The sequence below is a fragment of the Formica exsecta genome, unplaced genomic scaffold (genome assembly GCF_003651465.1).
Source record: "Formica exsecta isolate Colony F162 unplaced genomic scaffold, ASM365146v1 scaffold138, whole genome shotgun sequence".
NCBI lineage: Eukaryota > Metazoa > Arthropoda > Insecta > Hymenoptera > Formicidae > Formica > Formica exsecta.
In genome coordinates this window covers 248,695-268,984 of record NW_021848711.1, presented here as the reverse complement: position 1 = coordinate 268,984, position 20,290 = coordinate 248,695, and the positions used below count along the sequence as shown (strand labels likewise).

Below are 20,290 nucleotides of genomic sequence, written 5' to 3'. Positions count from 1 at the left end.
ACTTCTATTGTGCTAATAAATATATATATATATATATATATATATATATATATATTATCGGTTATAATGTAATCAATCAACATAACTAAAATTTAAATTGCAAGGAATGTATTTCTATGCACATCTAAATGTAGAACAATGCAAAAAAATATTTTTTAATAATATTTTTATAAACATGCTAAAAGCTTGATTCAGTGTGATAATATATATATCACCATATTTGACAATGCAATAAGATAACTTTTGTTGAAAATTCTTGAAAAATTTTTTATTTTGTCCTAATCAAAATAGTAATACTCTTAATATTTAATAATGAAAAAGATATGGTTGTTCAAATTATTATAGTGTTTTATAACATATTTGTTATACAATGTAGATTTAATTCTTAGATCAATTTTCATATATTACTTTATGCAAAATCTAGTCACAATTTTTGTACAAATAAATTCGTTCTAAACCATGTATATTATATAAAATATATTTCTATAAAAAACTGATACATAAGTCAAATAAGATTTATTATAAAAATCTATATTTTAATGCATATTGAGTATTTGTTTAATTACATTTTATTTGTATTTATTTTATTATGGATATAAAGAAAGTTAAAGAATCGAATTTTTATCACTGTCTGACTATATTAGAAAGATATATATATATATATATAGAAGGAAAGAGAGAGAGAGACAAACAAACAATCAGAAGATTAATTAAATATCGAATCAAAGTTGATACCTACGAACAAGGACTGAACCTTAACTATTCAATAGATTATCGACAGAGATTACAATCTGCTGGTAATACTTACCACGGTCTTTCGCATCCTTAATATTAAAAACCGCGAGTCTGGCTAAAGTGTCAATTTAATAACGAATTTCCGGCGAAAGAATACATACATATATATATTTCTACATATTATATCCTTCTATCTAATATAATTGGATAAATGTTAAAAAATGTATAATTCAAACTACATATGAAAGTTATTATTTGTATTACCATTTAAGAAAAGAAACTTGTTGTTCTTGTTAAAGATGCTTATATCCTATATGTTTGATATTTTTAATTATATTGCATATACTTGTGTGAATATATTAATAAAGACTATACATTCTTATACTGTTATATTGTATATGTGTGGATATATATATATCCACACACATGCATAGTATAACAGTATAAATATGTCATCTTCATTAATATATAAATGTTCAAAAAATGTATTATTGTTTGTTTTTAACAGTGTGCTTGTATGATGTAATAATTTAGTGACAATAATTTTGCACATAAATAATTATAAATTATAGATAATAATAGATAAAGATATATATATATATATAATATATATATTTATAGTCTGACAAATAATAAAAATATTTCTAAAAAAAATTAATTATGAGTTGTATATAAAACTAGAAAATAATAAAATTTAATAAATGCAATATATCAAGGCTTTTTTTCTTACAATAAGCATTAATTGATATATCCAATTAGATGCATGTGTCATATATTGAATTGTATACTGAATATATAATTTATCCAGAATTTTATGTGCAGTAATGTAATATTCCAATATCTTCTGGGGCATACAAGAGAGTATATGTCTATACATATATTCTAGATGTATATATATATATTAAAATTAATAAGACTGAAGACTATGTAAATGAAAGAATATATATTTTAAATCAAGTATATTTATTTATCCCTGTTTAAAAAAAAAAATCATAATTTAATTCTACTTTCACATTTGATTGTCTTACAAAAATTTATTTCGAATAATTAGTCACTTTGCTGGGGGAAAGAAAATCTCCCATACATCACATCAAATATAAATATCTATAATTATATATAAAAGATGATTATTTTTTTGCCTTTTAAATATATATTTATTCATATTTCCTAACGTTTTTTTTTTTTTTGCAAGATTTTTAAGTCAACTTTTTTTCTTGATTAAACTTGCCCCTAAAATCATAAACAAATAATTAATATAAAAATCCTTTTTGCAAAAGAAGAAAAAGGTTCGTGCCAAAAATATATTTTTGGTAACCAGAGGTGGCCGGAGGTTGCATCTGACGACCTCGTGGACATGCATTGACACGCACGCGCGCCCGCGAAAGCACCGGCGAAAGTAAACAATAGAGCGTAGCTCCGTGCTCCGTCCTCCGTCCGGCAAGTAGAAACGGCAACAGCGCGCGCGCTCACGCTCATGCAGTGATCCATGTGACAGAGAAGGAACGTGACAAAAGGTGGCGGAGGGTGACGCCGCCGCCACCACTATGATCAGAGCGTGAGTGTTTGCCCGGGCGAGCCGGGTGTCTGATCCGTGCGCGCTATTCTCTCACATTCCACGTATATATATCCGTACGTCTCCGGATCGCGCGTTATAAAATATGTAGAGACATCCACGGTAAAGCGTCTCTCGCGCGTATGACATATTCGCGCTCGCGAGGAAGAAAACGCGACGGAGAAGGACAATCGCAGAATGTGCGAGTCTACCATGTGACTATATACATGACGACGACGGCCGAGCGAGACCGAGCGACCGAAAAGCAGGAGTTGGAGTTCCGCGATACTCGTCTTACACGCCCAGCGGGACTGCTGCGTCACATGGGCCGCGCTCATTCGTCGATACAGCCAGATGACGTCACGAACCGCGCGACTATTGGCCTGCGATACGGTGCCCGGACACGTGAATCGTGGCCGAGCAAGCATGGCAGTTTGATGCGCAGTGGTTTTCAGCACTTGTAAAATGCCACCGCCACGCGCCAGATCGATCAGGTTATAACCCGCGTTTCGCCGCGCGCTCCGAAACGGTCGGTTCGTCGCGCGGACGTGATTGCGGGCATTTCTCTTGGCGTTGCATCGCGACGTCGTCAGCTGCTCTCTCCATTCGATTTCATCCCAAGCGAATCACGCGCGCTCCTGGATGACAATACGCGAAAACGTGCTCGGGGGCCAGGCGAGTAAGAAAAGAGAGTGAGTGACTTTGAAAGTGGGGAAAGAAAGAGCAAGGATATTGCCCACTCGCCGCTATATAGTTATATCTGGCCAGTGTGTGGATCACGAAACTGCATCGTGCATCGGGATACGTATTTAACACGTAAGTTTTGGCGGAGATACAGTCTTCTTATACCTTGTCTTTTCTCTTTCTATTCTCTTCCCGTCTCTCTATTTATCTCCGTCTATACCTTTCTCTCTTTTTCAAACTACCACGCCCGTTTGAGAGAAAGAGCGACAGGGATGAGGAAAGAGGGAGGAAGCGCGCGCGCGCGCGCGCACGGAAGAGATAGAGCGCAAAAAAAAAAAAAGAAAGAAATACTAAAAGAGAGCGAGATGGAGAGAAAGAAAGAGAAGTAGGCGAACTTTAATGGACCATTATTTCTTCCGTTACTAGCATCTATTTAATTAACATGCGTACGGAGATGATTGCGTGGCGTGTTTTCTGTGCCATAATAGAGCCGGCCAATGATACGGCGTGTAGCCAATGACGTCACGGACCGCGAGAGTCATGATTGGCCGGCGCTGCGTGCGTCGTCGACCGCTCTAACGTGCGTGTCGCTTTGTCAGTTTCGGACCTCACGCGGCTCACGGTGGCACGCTTTCTTGACTTTTCGCGAAGGCGCGCGCGCTACACGAGCTATCCGCATGTGCGCCTTCTCTCCTACCGTCGACGACGACGACGACGATGACCACCGTCTCCGCTGCTGATTAATTGCTGCGGACTATCCTGTCGCGAGCGGCCGAGCCCGCTTGTCCGTTCCCTCCACAATTTTCTCGTGCCAAGCCCGCGCGTCTCCCGCGGAGAATGCGAATGCGACCGCACGTCGTCGATGTCGTACGCTTTCGCGATTTCATCCGGCGAGGTATATAACTGCTTTCCAAATCAACACAGCCAAGCCTCGAAGCCTCATTTCGTTGCGTTTTTATTACAACGATTTGACAGCTTTTCTTTTTTACTTTTTCTCCTTTCTGATGTGTTTGCTATTTTTTTTTAAATATATTTTAACTTGTAATGTTTTAAATGCATATATTTTTAGAATCTTATCGGGGATTAAAATGTAGCAAAATTAAATTATTTTATTCACACATTATATCTATTTTTGTTTTGTAGGAAATTTTGTTGCCTTGATAAGACTACTACTATTACAAATATTTACTTTTGCTATATATACCCGGATAAGAATAATGCGCTCTCGGATCAAAATAAATTTTCATTTTCTCTCCTTTCTCGTTATTTTTCTAGCGCGAATTACATGATTTTATGCGCCGACACACTGTGATCGTATATATATATTCTCGTGACCGTTTTTACACACGCAAATGCCACGTAATGAGATATGTCACCGATTTTTTTTTTTTTTTGCTCTAACGTGCGTGTCGCTTTGTCAGTTTCGGACCTCACGCGGCTCACGGTGGCACGCTTTCTTGACTTTTCGCGAAGGCGCGCGCGCTACACGAGCTATCCGCATGTGCGCCTTCTCTCCTACCGTCGACGACGACGACGACGATGACCACCGTCTCCGCTGCTGATTAATTGCTGCGGACTATCCTGTCGCGAGCGGCCGAGCCCGCTTGTCCGTTCCCTCCACAATTTTCTCGTGCCAAGCCCGCGCGTCTCCCGCGGAGAATGCGAATGCGACCGCACGTCGTCGATGTCGTACGCTTTCGCGATTTCATCCGGCGAGGTATATAACTGCTTTCCAAATCAACACAGCCAAGCCTCGAAGCCTCATTTCGTTGCGTTTTTATTACAACGATTTGACAGCTTTTCTTTTTTACTTTTTCTCCTTTCTGATGTGTTTGCTATTTTTTTTTAAATATATTTTAACTTGTAATGTTTTAAATGCATATATTTTTAGAATCTTATCGGGGATTAAAATGTAGCAAAATTAAATTATTTTATTCACACATTATATCTATTTTTGTTTTGTAGGAAATTTTGTTGCCTTGATAAGACTACTACTATTACAAATATTTACTTTTGCTACCCGGATAAGAATAATGCGCTCTCGGATCAAAATAAATTTTCATTTTCTCTCCTTTCTCGTTATTTTTCTAGCGCGAATTACATGATTTTATGCGCCGACACACTGTGATCGTATATATTCTCGTGACCGCTTTTACACACGCAAATGCCACGTAATGAGATATGTCACCGATGATCTTTTTTTTTTTTTTTTTCGCCACACGGTGGGTGAATAACGCAATTTGTGAAAACGCCATCCCATGTTTACGTGATCGTATGAATTGTCAATTTTCGATCGGTCGGTGTATCAAGCTCATGCATTATTCCGAAGCAAAATGCTTCTATTAATCGATCGAATCGCAAAATTTACAATCCTTGGATTATGCGATAATTTATCAGAAATGGATGTACAACGCGTTTGAAAAGAGATTTTCTCACACCTCATTCAATATACGTTTTTCGCGAGTTGCAGTTGCATCAAAACATTCTCGCCTTTTTTGAGCTTGTCCGCTCGATTCCAGCAACGCAAACTTGAGATGCGTGCTGCCATTCCATGCTGTAAAAAAAAAACGCGCCGTATATCGCTGTGCGCTTGCGCGGCGCGTTCCGCCTGTTCACTGTTGCAAGAGCGGCACGAGTGGGCGGCCGAGGTGGGGATAGAAATGCTTCCCGCGCGACTGCGTTACGTCACGTATATACGTCACGTGACGTACCCTCGTAGACACACCGACATCGTGACTTTCATGACATTTTCTAAATAATCTCGATAGTTTAATTTTAAATAATGTGCGCGGTTCTCTCTTCAATTTATATTTTCAAACCTGATAAGGAGGAAGATATCGTGAGTTTCTTGACTTTATTTTTCTTTTTCTTTTTTTTTTTTTTTTTCTATTTTTTTTTTTTTTTTTTTTTTTTTTTTTTTTTTTTTTTTTTTTTTTTTTTTTTTTTTTTTTTTTTTTTTTTTTTTTTTTTTTTTTTTTTTTTTTTTTTTTTTTTTTTTTTTTTTTTTTTTTTTTTTTTTTTTTTTTTTTTTTTTTTTTTTTTTTTTTTTTTTTTTTTTTTTTTTTTTTTTTTTTTTTTTTTTTTTTTTTTTTTTTTTTTTTTTTTTTTTTTTTTTTTTTTTTTTTTTTTTTTTTTTTTTTTTTTTTTTTTTTTTTTTTTTTTTTTTTTTTTTTTTTTTTTTTTTTTTTTTTTTTTTTTTTTTTTTTTTTTTTTTTTTTTTTTTTTTTTTTTTTTTTTTTTTTTTTTTTTTTTTTTTTTTTTTTTTTTTTTTTTTTTTTTTTTTTTTTTTTTTTTTTTTTTTTTTTTTTTTTTTTTTTTTTTTTTTTTTTTTTTTTTTTTTTTTTTTTTTTTTTTTTTTTTTTTTTTTTTTTTTTTTTTTTTTTTTTTTTTTTTTTTTTTTTTTTTTTTTTTTTTTTTTTTTTTTTTTTTTTTTTTTTTTTTTTTTTTTTTTTTTTTTTTTTTTTTTTTTTTTTTTTTTTTTTTTTTTTTTTTTTTTTTTTTTTTTTTTTTTTTTTTTTTTTTTTTTTTTTTTTTTTTTTTTTTTTTTTTTTTTTTTTTTTTTTTTTTTTTTTTTTTTTTTTTTTTTTTTTTTTTTTTTTTTTTTTTTTTTTTTTTTTTTTTTTTTTTTTTTTTTTTTTTTTTTTTTTTTTTTTTTTTTTTTTTTTTTTTTTTTTTTTTTTTTTTTTTTTTTTTTTTTTTTTTTTTTTTTTTTTTCTATTTCTCGCCTTTGAAAAGTTCTCGCACTCGACTAAATATTTTATTGTACCCTTTGTGTATATATAAGGTTATCAGACGCCATTTGAAATCGTTGCTTTTAGCTGAATCTATTAATAAAAGTGCAAACTTATTATTTACTAACAATTAATTTTTTTCTCGCACGCAGATTGTCAGACGCGGCGGACAGCGACAGAAAGAGAGGGGTGAAATCAGAGTGGGCCGGGTTTGCGACTTAGTCTTGCCAATTCATCGCCGGCGTCTGGAACCGGCGGCGGCTGCGGCGTCGGCGGCCGCCGTAACGCCGGCGGTTCGATGCGGCGGAATCAGCACGATCATTCGGAAAACGTTTGCGAGCAGCACAGAGAGCCGGCGCAACAGCAGCAGTACCGTCACCACCACCACCAGAACCACCACCACCACGAGCAGCAGCACCACCACTACAACAATCATCGCGTCCCTTCCCCCTCCACGTCCGTTGCGAGGGAACAGCACATAGGCCACAGAATGAGTCTGGAAACGTTGCTGCAGGCGGCCTATTATGTCGAGCAGGAGGAGAAGAAGCGGGAGCGTCTTGCGAGTACTTCCTCCTCCTCCTCCTCTTCCGAGCAGCACTCGTTTGTGTCCGCGCCGCCCCACTCTAACCACACTTACGCCTCTTCTGAGCCACGTGGTGAGTACCACGCGCCGGTCCTCGGCAACCTTTTATGAATCGTTGTAAGACAGAGAGACATGCAGCGGTATTGTATTGCGTTGCGTTACCTTACCTTACCTTACCTTGCCTTGCTTTACCTTACTTTATCTAGCTTTATCTTCTCTTACCTTGCTTTCTTTTATCTTGCCTCGTGACGCGAATAAGATTGTCGTACTAAAATTACAAACATCAATATTTTACGTTCACATTAATATCAGGCAGACGTATATTTAATGCGAAAAGATTTTTCTTTATAAATAGCACCCATGTACATTATTTTATGATATCCTTAGCCTATAATTTTCATAAAAAAGTAAGGTATTCTAAAAATAACCTTATATCAAGTTTTGGAATATTATATATATATATATATATCTGATATATGTTGTATTTTTACAAATATTCTTTTTCTTAAGACATTACTTATATATAACAATTAAAAAAAGAAGAAGAACAACGTCTAGAATATTTTTGCAATTCCTTACGATTTTTTGCAGTATCCTATATATATATCAATTCAGCCATATAATTTAATCTTTTTTAATATACTACGCTTTTTCTCGTAAGCATAGACGATAATAGACACGTGTCATACATCGTGTTTCTATCGTGTCGTTATATTATCAAGCGCAATAATTGCTTGCATGTTCTGTACATTATGCAATAATCTTGTCGATATTGCGAGTGATTAGCTGATAATTAATAACGCAATGCCCTTCTCTTGACAAATATAATATTTAAATCTCTCATTGGACAATATTTTTTTTTTTTTTTTTTCGTGAAATGCTTTTACTCGAAATTTTACAATTATAGATTTTATTACCGCCGTAATATCAAAATAATGTCAGTTCTATTATGTTAAATGAAGTAATAAAAACATTTGTGATTGCCTCTATGTATCACAGAATGATGAGCTTGAGGGAAGCAATAACGCTATGCTGTCAATAATCATGCCTACCTGGATTGAGAAGCACTGGCACGCGCAGTCATATGCGATGATCAACGCGTTCACCGCTTCCAAATTAGGTATGATTTACCTTGTGACAGTGTTTCTCAATCATGGCGAACGCTTGAAGAGAAAATAATGAAGACACTATCTTCTTGATTGCCATTTATTATTATATATATTTTGAGACGAACATCTATCTTAGATTCTCAAGAGCCAACTCATCTTGATTTCTCGTGTTTTCTGTCTTCCATTCTAGAGTTATCGTAAAATTTTTTTCAAAATATAATACAAAGGAGTGAAATCGTTACGGTTATAGGAATGAAAAATTTAAAGCGATGCGAAAACGAAAGAGATAGGAGAGATTTAAGTGGCAATCCTGATACTGCTATGGTAATGGTAACAAATCCGGGTATCGCGCACGTGTGTCAGACATGTGAACGAGGATAGAAGATGGAGGAAACCCGGTCACTGACTCTAGAAACTACGGCGCAGCGGTCACTCGCATTTCATTCACGAGCGCGCCATCTACTTTCGCGCGCAGCCGATGTCATTCCCCATCTCTCTTTCTCCTGCTCTCTTTTCCCCTCTTTTATTCGCCCCTCTCTCTCTTTTCTTTTCCCCAACTCTGTTCCTTTTTCTCTCCCCTCCGCTTCTACCCTCTTTCTCCTTCCCTTCTCGCTTTCTCACCCTTTTCCTCTCCTCTCTCTCTCTCTCTCTCTCTTTCTCTCCCCTCTCTCTTCCTCTCTCTATCTGTCATCTTTTAATAACATTATTGTATATATGTATAAACAATTATTTTTTTAATGAAGGATTAACACAAAAGGTATAGAAAGTAAGCTTTATGAATGATATTCCTATTTTATGTGCTATTTATATGGTGCATAATATATTGTGTATATGTAAGTAGGAACTTTCGCGAAATGGAAAAATCTTCGAGTGTTACTCGCACGCATAATCTCGATTATAATATGGATAATTTAAGCTTTAAGCAACGCTATAATTTACTTTCTATCTTTGTATATTTGATCTGTTATCGGAGTACGGGGTGCTATACCATCCACAATCCAGTACGTGATTATACCTGATATAACGGGAAATGTGTGATAAACTATCATTTAAATCTATTTATCTTATACGCGAGTAAAGGATGCAATTCCACTCTATGTCATAAAAGTCATAACATGACTATCATTCCTCGTATCTTACGCCGCATACGCTAGCTATTAGACGCAAGGTAAACACTATATCGCAGCGTATCGCAGATCTGATAACATTAATTTTATATGATGAGCGGTGAGACAATCGGAGTGTATGATTGCGATCTAAATAGCAATAGGGAAAATATCGTTACATAATAATAATAATTTTTTTTACGTTATAAAACAATTAAGCGAAGGTATATATAGTTTTATATAAAGTTCATATAACGATTCCCTCAAGAAGATCGAACACGTGTATAGCACGCGGAGTATAGTCGGCAACGACCAATGAATACACACACATGTATACGGGATCAAATCAGCCGCTGAAGTGCGCATGCGCGTTGTCCCCGGCTAAATCCCTACCACGCGCGACTGGCCGCGTGGCGTAGTAATCAATCTGCAATGTTGCCGGTTCTTTTCGCGTTTGGAGAGGGGCACTGGGTAAGCGGATTGAAGTAAGGATGGAGCTGCTCCGGCGAGTTTCTCCCCATCCTTGTGTTTCTACACGCGTTCGTATGGTCATCCCCCACGCCGTAGCTACGGCTATCACTTGCTGCGAATTGTGTGTGTGTATTCTGGGAGAAATATTAACCCAACCTAATCTATTCCAACCGGCATAGCACATGAGGATGTACATATTTCAAATTTCCATTCTTTATTATTCAGCGGATTTATTTAAAAACCTGGCTTTACGGTGTGCCCGAAAAAATTTAGGATAGATATAATAGAGAATATGAGATAAAGAGATATCTATGTGAAAACATGCTATCTATATTTTTACACATATTTGCTGTTGATAAAATATGAATTGATAAAGTTTATAATATATTTAACAAATAATTGATTTCTGTGTTCGCAGGTGCTAAATTTAAAAAAGAACGCACAGAGCCAGATGATCTCTTTTGTGAGGAGAAGATGCTGATTATTGATGGTGAGTTCATATTTATTTATGTGCCCATGGTATGCGTGTATGTGTGTGTGTAGCGCGCGCATGTATACGTACATTGTTATTAATCTAAATAATATTAGCAGCGGCGTAATATAATGCAGATATATATATATATATATATATATATATATATATATATATATATATATATATATAGATCTCCAGATATCAATTGTTATAGGTCTGTGATAGAAGCTATATGCATTATGCATATATGCTATCACGAAAATAATATACGATACAATTGCGACAATTGCAAGATATATTTTTTATAATGTGAATATTATTTTGCATCAACATCGACATATAATCCATATAACCGACATATAAAAGATTGAAAATTTGCCATTCAGGAAGAGAGATACGAATATTCTTCTTCTCGAATATTCTTTGGATATCGCTATATTATTCCTGATAGAACCGATTAAAATATTGCGTCACTACGAAACAAAAACCCTTCATGCAATTTGAGCAGAATAATACTGCTGAATGGTGACTGAAAGCAGTTCCCATAAAGATAGAAATGTGCAGAAGAGACTGAAGAGGAGTTGTGTCACTACTGCCACTACCGCGCCGTCACTACCACCACCACCGCAGTCTAGCCAGATGGGGGAGGCTCGGGGACGTCACCTCAGATCGGAGGTGGTGGCATTTAAGTTCAGATTTCAGTCAGTACTCGCGACTTACGCAGTACGAGTTTCGTCCGGTGTTGCTGTCGTTCATTTGATCAATTATCGCGATCGTTCGATCAGTTGCTATCACTATCCAAAACGAGGTCAAGATCAGCTGATCGGCTGGCGCGCATTAGCAATTCACCGAATTGCGTTTTTGCAAATATCATATATATTACAATAACAAGAACCTCAAGAGAAAGACTTAGAGTTATAGACCCTTCTTTAAGGGTCTCTATAACGAATATAGGAGTGAAGAGACGCACAAGGTGAAAATTCAACTGTATCTCGTGAGAATAGCAAGTGACGTAAAGTGTAATGAAATACTATCTATTTTTCATTGTCAGCGAAAAACGAAAATTCTTTCTCGCTAGAAAATTTCTTTTTGTAATTATCAAATTGCTTTTCTAATACTGCTTCATTTAAAATACATGTAAGATGCACGAATGTTAATACGACAATCGAGTTTATCATGGATAAAATGTTCATCGAGAAATCTACGGCGGTTCTTTCCGAGAAGCATTTCCGGAGAATGGGATGAACGAGGTCGTCGCGAAATTTAACCATCTGATGATATGATGCTGTTGCGTTCGCGACATCGATGTTGATGATATATATATATATATAGTGAATACGATGTACAGTCGATTGATTCTCTTGAAATGAAAGGAAACTAACAATAAGCGGAAATCTCGGTCGCATGTGTTTCGATCAGTGCCTGCTGAATGGTGACTGAAAGCAGTTCCCATAAAGATAGAAATGTGCAGAAGAGACTGAAGAGGAGTTGTGTCACTACTGCCACTACCGCGCCGTCACTACCACCACCACCGCAGTCTAGCCAGATGGGGGAGGCTCGGGGACGTCACCTCAGATCGGAGGTGGTGGCATTTAAGTTCAGATTTCAGTCAGTACTCGCGACTTACGCAGTACGAGTTTCGTCCGGTGTTGCTGTCGTTCATTTGATCAATTATCGCGATCGTTCGATCAGTTGCTATCACTATCCAAAACGAGGTCAAGATCAGCTGATCGGCTGGCGCGCATACGCAATTCACCGAATTGCGTTTTTGCAAATATATATATTACAATAACAAGAACCTCAAGAGAAAGACTTAGAGTTATAGACCCTTCTTTAAGGGTCTCTATAACGAATATAGGAGTGAAGAGACGCACAAGGTGAAAATTCAACTGTATCTCGTGAGAATAGCAAGTGACGTAAAGTGTAATGAAATACTATCTATTTTTCATTGTCACAGCAAAAAACGAAAATTCTTTCTCGCTAGAAAATTTCTTTTTGTAATTATCAAATTGCTTTTCTAATACTGCTTCATTTAAAATACATGTAAGATGCACGAATGTTAATACGACAATCGAGTTTATCATGGATAAAATGTTCATCGAGAAATCTACGGCGGTTCTTTCCGAGAAGCATTTCCGGAGAATGGGATGAACGAGGTCGTCGCGAAATTTAACCATCTGATGATATGATGCTGTTGCGTTCGCGACATCGATGTTGATGATATATATATATATATATATATAGTGAATACGATGTACAGTCGATTGATTCTCTTGAAATGAAAGGAAACTAACAATAAGCGGAAATCTCGGTCGCATGTGTTTCGATCAGTGATTCTTGAAAAAGATGGTTCTTCTGGTATCAGAAGGAATTATGTCGCCGATAATGCAAATGCACGCGAGTCTGAATGCGCGCAATCCTATCATCGACATCGGCATTGTCGGCAAGACCAATAACATCGTGAGCAGTCTAATGGATGCGAATAGTCTGCCGCTGACACCAACGCGAGTTGTTGGTATAATCGACATTGTTAACAGCGGAGAAGTGCTACGACGTAGCAACGATTGGATGTCACCTCCGCCGAAAAAAAAGTGGATACGGCATTATCTGCTCGGTAAGAGTTCCTTTTCGTGTGCGTCCAAAATTGCGCGTTTTTAATATTATATAGTATCAATAACTTGTTTAAAAACTAAAGATAATATTGCCATAATAATAATAACATAGGAATATAGATATGTATAGATTATACGACGGATAGTTGAACATTATTTATTTAAAATAAGATTTTCCTATGAAATCAAGTTTATTTATTGACTCTCAGTGTTAAATTATTTCATAAACAAAATAAATGCCGTTCTATTAAAATTTTATCTTTCAAGGAGTGATACATTGTAGCATAAATCCTATCATCTGAGGTTTTTCTCTTCGTACTCTCCATGTTAAATTTTTCCTTTAATTATTTCATAGATCCAATGTTTGTTAGAAGATTTATATACGTGACTTGAACAAATTTTAATCGCTAGTTATACATTATTTATGTGGAAACATTTTACCTTGATTTTGAAAAAAAATCAATTGTGACATCAATTTACATACTTGAAAATTTCTGAAATATACTTTATTTATGATGACAAAACTGATGAAGAAAATCTCTGGGGATCATTCATTGGTTGATTATCTTCGCCAGTACATAATTTATGTCTTTAGCTTTCTCTGACTTATAACAAATAATTCTGGAACTCCGTTCGGAAACTATTCGTACCCTGCTCTCACTATGATTCACTCGGCTCTACCCTCAGGGTAATGTTTCCGAATGCAACCTTTTTAATGTTAAATAATTTTGACGAATGATTTGTGCATGCGCGAGTGTTCCATTGTGATGCACCATGATTTTTAGGCATACTTAATAACAAAAAGTTTCTTTCAAATTTATTCTTTTAAAATATGAATTTTGAAGATAAGATTTGAAAGTAAATTTTTAAATTATAATTTTTAATGATTTATGTGTCTAAGTCAAATAATTTTGACGATGTTACAGAGGAGGAACCTTTGGAAAACAACAGGACGAATCAATCGATTGCATCACGAGAGAATTCTGTAGTCTCTAGTACTCGTGCCTCCGTGCCGTTATCAACTGGATCGAATTCTGTTCAACTGACTGCGCTTCACTCCACCTCTCATCATCATCATCATCACCATCACCATCATCATCATCATCACTCGCAACAGTTGCAACAACAACAACAACAACAACAGCAGCAGCAGCAACAGCAGCAGCCGCATCACAATCACAATGAACACCATAACACACATAACCATTATGTGGAGAATCATAATCCGAATCAATCTCAGCAAAGTGTGGGCAACCTCGTTGTCGATGTCGAAACGAACCACGATAATAAGAAACATCGGAGTGGGTAAGATTGTGTTTAATTTTTCTATAATATTTTTTTATTTCTCTATCTTTATTTCTTTTCTTGCATTCTTCAAATTTTTTTAGATTTATCTTTGTAACTCCGAGGTTACAGACTTCTGTGACATAGCAATTTTCTTTTAGTAATAAAAGTAATCTTAATTTTACATTATTGTCGAGTAAATAATGTCTTACTTATTATTCTGTTTATTTGTTACATTATATCTTTATCTCATTATATTTACCCCTATCTTTTTTATGTTTAAATTTATTTAATATATGCGGTAATAATGTTTTTATGACGGACACATATTTATATGCACACTAACACACATTCCATTGTAAATCGATATGTTAGCCTGTTGCTTCACATTCTCGCTTCATCTCCCTGCACAAGCACCACCGTCGCCAACGCTACACAGACCGCTATACCTATTTACGCTGTGCACGTGTGCAAGGTGAATGGCACGTGTACTATGTCACTTGTCGCGCAGCGATAACGTGTGACGTTACTCAGGTTGCTCCATGATTGCATCAGAGAGCGAGAAATTATAATTGCAGATATCGTGATAACAATACTATAACTTCTTAGAAGATTGTTTGTATAATGATTTCCTTCCCGCAAGGAATTGTGAAAGAGTCCACGGAATTATATTCAGTTTAATCAAAACGAGCATGATAGATTATTTTTTCTTTTACTCCAAAATGCAATTACAATGTACATTATCTGCAGCCAATTTTTAGCGTGAAATATTTGATATTCTGTAACAAAAATTCCAAAGTTAGTGAATTATATTTATCTTAATTTCATTTACATTTTATTATGTTCTTATTTTCGAGATTAATGCATATTAATTTAAATGTTGCTAAATGTACAATGTTATTGCGCGTTATTGTATTAATTATATCTTTTCCAAATACTTAGTGTTATTACATAACAACATTTTATATTATATGTGAAAAAGATCGAGAAATATTTATCAATTTAACATCAACAAATCTAATTATAAGCAGAAAATTATATATACATTATTTCTAATTACAATTAATTTAAAAATTCAGGTTATATCAAAGGTTAAGGAAACAATTTGTTAATTTTGATTTCTATTTAATCATATATTCTTATCATTTATATCTTCTTGCGTAGACCATGCGTAATCCGATCTGGTACGAGGGAAGTACACAATAAGTTGGAGAAGAATCGTAGGGCGCATCTCAAAGAATGTTTTGAGATTTTGAAGAGGCAGCTACCATCGCAAGATGAGAAGAAATCTTCGAATCTCTCTATTCTTCATGCGGCAAACAAATATATACGGGTATATTAAACATATTACTTAGAACGAACAATTTATAAACATATTTTCAAAAGAGAAAGATTATTTTTCTTTTTTATCATTTCGCAGGCATTGACAAAGAAAGATCAAGATTATGAGCACGAGATGGAAAGACTCGCGAGAGAGAAAATCGCGGCTCAACAAAAGTTGATGGCACTGAAGAAGGAACTCAACGCGACTTGGGATCATATCGACATCAACTCTCTTCTGCTGGAACAAAACTCAGGAACGGACATGACAATCGCCAAAAATGGTAAGATACATTTGTAATGTTAAATAATAAGAAACATGCAGAAATTTGACAAAGTTTTTTGGGGGATATATATATTATCAATTTTATTTATAATCTTTCATTAAATTAATTTTTTTTATTTTGTTTAAGAGAAAATATATATATATGTAGATATACATATACAACATATATGTATAGCTTTCTTTATCTTATGAAAGCAAATGCTTTTACTTTTTCTTCCAAAAAAAACTTGTTTGTTTCATAAAATGCTTTTCTCGCAAATTTCAGAAAGTGTAGAAGTTGATGTTACCGGACTCCCACGAGGTGGTACAAGATATAGTAGCACGAGCAGTCTGAACAGCGTGACGACAGCTAGTTCACCGCAAACATTACAACCCACCAGTACGACTTCCAATATCCATAATCAAACCGCAAATTCGGGTGCCGTTTGTCAAACACAAGATATAAATCTTGCACGAGGTTCCAGAGAAAGTCCGCCCGCGAATTCGATGCCTGGCGCAGCACCTACATCTAGTATTTCTACTCCACAGGTATTATTCAGCTTTTTTAATTCAACAATGATAAAATTATTTTGGCATCATATCCAAGGTCAAATCGTAGATATTGCGATTTGAAAATAATTTGATGCTAAAGTAAATTACCACGCATTTGCAGAGCCACTTAATAGACTAAACTAAAAGCGGCTTTGAAAATTCGTGACATGATTTTTTTTTTTGATAATATTATTTCTTTTCCTGGGAACTCTTCCATTAAACTGGAGCTTGCATATACATTAAAACTTGCCGAACCTGCTACAAATTATTATCAACAAAAAGATTACGATAGGTTACAGAGGCTAAGATAGATAAAAAAGATATTTTTGTTTCAGGAAAAAGTCGCTACATCATCCACAGCTAGTATAGTGCAGCAGTCGCATCAGCTACACCTACCTATTAGCGCTCAAATGTTGAACACGAGTCAGGGTCTTGCAACTATTGTGCCGACTTTGCAGCACATCGGACCGGGGCTTAGGGTGGTACCGAGTGATACACGGCAGCTCTTGGTCACCCATACCGCTGGCAATAACGAACCTAGATCACTGACATTGGCAGTTCAAAACTCCTCAGATCAATCTAGGCCGCCGCTGATCGCTGTGCAATCAAACACTGGAAATGAGCCAAGGCCCGTGGCACTAGTCGTTCATTCGTCCACCGCCAATGATAACAGAGTAACATTTGTACACTCTAATCTGTCCAATAATGACAGGCCACTGGCTTTGGCTATGCAATCGTCCGCGAGTGATGTTAGACCTGTCACATTCGTGCACTCGGGGAACGAAGGCCGGCCATTGGTCCTCGCCACGCATTCTCCTGCGCTGAATGTGTCAAGTAAGTTTTTATAGAAATCTAATCTAAATAAAATCAAATTTCATAAAAATCTACACACGATATTTTTTTTGGACGTATGGCTTAAAAATCTTTCTCACGTTTATTTAGGATCTCTGTAACGCAGACGGAATAAACAAGCTCTTGGATTTCTAAAATAAAAATATTTTCTCAGATACTCAAACGAGAATAAGAACGGGTGACGCACAGACTACACATAAAATGGTTAGTGGCGTAACACTGGTCGGAGGCAACGGCTCGGAATTAGCAAGACTTCCCGGTGGTGCGGAACTGAATATACTTCCAGCAAATGGTGTGTATCAATGCAATATGTGAACTCTGTGCTAGCTATTTACATTTGAAATATTCATTCTGTTCTCGCAAACACAATTGCTGTCGTAGTTACAGTACAGTAGAAAAAAAAGACACAAATTGAAAAGTTTGTTATATTTTTTGATTGCAGGATTAACTTTAAGTCATGCAGGAGTGTCGCTTCAAACTACTGCGGGTAAATCAGGCTCGACAATGATGCAGAACGCTTCGACCACAGAAAGTATAGCCCATATCGTTGGTCAGCACACGCCTCTTTCCGGTTTGACTCCGATCGTCACGCCGATGACGGTCGTCTCTCAGGGTAATCAGGTGACCGCTCACATCCTAGCACCGTCTAGCCTAGCGGGGAAGATGATTACCACTCCGATCCTCAAGTCCGTAGGACAGATGCCGCTCGTGAATGCTCAGTACCTTAACACCACAACTTTAGTGAAACCTGTTGTCGTGGTGAGTTCGTCAACGACAACGCTACCGTCGACGACGGCTTCCAGTACACAACCTCCGTCAACTTCGAACTCGACTGTCTGACGATATCAAGGAAAAACGAAATTAATCTGATCGTGTTGGAATGTCAAAATATGGATTGTCGGAATTTTTAATAATCGGAGTCTTTATGTTCTAAAATAAATATATTTTTTGTTATTTGTTGAAATTGACGAATTAGTGACACAATAAGTGACCTAAAATTATGACCATTTACATAAAAAATGAGGCAATTATTATTATTAAAGAATCTTAAGCGAAACAAAGCCTTTGTCCATTGTGCTATTCCTGATATTGAGATAGCCTTGCATTTTGAAATTTTAATTGTGTCCTATGAGAATTGAATTCAAGATTTGAGCTTTTCCCAAGAAGAAATCGACTGAGAAAATGTGAGAAAAAGACCTTGCTCAACTCATGCAATGTATATTGTACACAGTACCTTAGTTTTATTAGGGAAATTAGATTATTACATAAATTTAATAAAGTTCAAAGGGCTAATTTATGGCCATAGTCCAAGTGTCCAGAATAAGAAAGCTTATTACAGCATGTTGATAAATTAATGCTTTTAAAGCTCCTGGTCTCCATATTGATTTATGATATAAACATATATTAAATTATATATTTATTATATCGTAGAAAAACTAAGAAAAAATTTTTTGATATATTTTCGATATATAGATTTATATATTATTGAACACAAGTGGTGATGTGCAAAAAGACTAATTTATTTGGATGTACAAAAAATGGCTTACATGATTTCTCGCTTTTAATATCATAATCCAATATGATTGCAGTTGTTGCAGGTACTAGAAACTGCAATTTGATCAATATATGATAGTAGCGTTAACAGTTGGCTTAAGATCTCTGTTATTCGCTGACCATTGGAGCTAAATCACAATCTTCGATTGTTTTCTAGAAAAATATTGCAAGAGTTAGAACAGAGGTGACAGTGGTGTGATAATTAGCAAATAACACATTTCAAATTGAATGTATTTATACATTGACAAACGGTAGATCAATATGATATAGCACATTTGACGAAGTCTGGACAGCAATTTGAAATGTGTTTATATACTAATATGTATTGTATTACTCGTTTAAATCACGATACACACACAAACACACACACAAATATATATAAAGTAATAACGGTGCAGTTATATGTATGTATGTGGCAACAATCATGCTATTTTAATTTGACAAACTATTTCCGTGTAATATATGTTATATGAATAATTTTTTTTATCATGTTCTCGAGCAAAAGTTTTTTCATTATGCTTACTTTGACAATTGATTTTCTTTTTCTAAACAGTTTGTTATTTTTAAATACTAAATGTTTTTCTAAATATTTTTCTACAGATAGCATGGAAAAAAACAATATTTTGATTCGCAATAAAATAAATTTTATTTTTTATGTAAATTTTAAAGTACTTGTTCTGTGAGACTTATAAATTGATAAAAATTGAAAAAAAAAATACTACACAGAGAATGATACTGATGATACATTTAGAGTATCATAAAAGAACGAGAATAATATTAATATTAAAATTTTTCAAGAAATGTTATAAGATAATAAAGAACAAATTGGATTAACTAATTATTTATTGATCAAAAAAATGGAAAATCGAGGACTATGATGAATTTTGTGTTTTTAAATTTATTATACGGTGGCTGTGGAGAATGGATATTGTACTCCTTATGGAGATGTCTATTTAGTTTCGACAATTCAATCGCAAGATGGAATCTTTCTTGTTATACTGATAGTAAAAGCGAAAATTATTTAAAAATAATGGTAAAAAAAATAATTTAGATTTGTAATAATACCTTAAGTATTTATTCTTCTATATTTATTACACACACACACACACACACACACACATATATATATATACATAACATACTATATACATACAGAACAAATCACTATTTTGCGCTTTTCACAAGCGCGTAATTATAACTTATTAAAGTCATCATGATGATTTTGTTATACGGTAAGATTTAGAAACGCTTATTTCAAGTTGCCGTCATTATCGTAAACTACTTCTGTTATAAATATGTGTGCATTATAATGTTTCATCCTATTATACAAGCATTTGATGCACGATTGGATCGGTGCATAACTTAAAATGACTCCAGTAGAATAAAAGAAAGAAAGTAGGAATAA

General features: G+C 35.0%; 1 protein-coding gene across 5 annotated transcripts; it reads left to right on the top strand.

Annotated features, from left to right (window-relative positions):
- The first annotated feature begins 2,003 nt into the window (after positions 1 to 2,003).
- Positions 2,004 to 20,290, top strand: LOC115246080 (max-binding protein MNT-like). Of its 5 annotated transcripts, none has more exons than XM_029824672.1 (10): positions 2,004 to 3,103; positions 6,855 to 7,358; positions 10,390 to 10,461; positions 13,985 to 14,363; positions 15,507 to 15,675; positions 15,763 to 15,946; positions 16,214 to 16,476; positions 16,815 to 17,313; positions 17,486 to 17,623; positions 17,774 to 20,290. In XM_029824672.1, the coding sequence occupies exons 2-10, from the start codon at positions 7,001 to 7,003 to the stop codon at positions 18,169 to 18,171; spliced, it is 2,460 nt and encodes an 819-aa protein (XP_029680532.1). In that variant the 5' UTR covers positions 2,004 to 3,103; positions 6,855 to 7,000; the 3' UTR covers positions 18,172 to 20,290. The 5 variants fall into 5 exon arrangements, with proteins under 5 accessions (XP_029680532.1, XP_029680533.1, XP_029680534.1 ...); XM_029824673.1 differs by lacking the exon at positions 2,004 to 3,103 and adding an exon at positions 4,397 to 4,688; XM_029824674.1 differs by lacking the exon at positions 2,004 to 3,103 and adding an exon at positions 8,285 to 8,405 and having other exon boundaries at positions 7,086 to 7,358.

Coding starts and splice junctions, on each gene's coding strand:
- LOC115246080 (XM_029824672.1), top strand. CDS start 7,001: ATGCGGCGGAATCAGCACGATCATTCGGAAAACGTTTGCGAGCAGCAC. Junction 10,462..13,984: donor GAAGATGCTGATTATTGATG/GTGAGTTCATAT, acceptor ACGATGTTACAG/AGGAGGAACCTTTGGAAAAC. Junction 15,947..16,213: donor CATGACAATCGCCAAAAATG/GTAAGATACATT, acceptor CGCAAATTTCAG/AAAGTGTAGAAGTTGATGTT.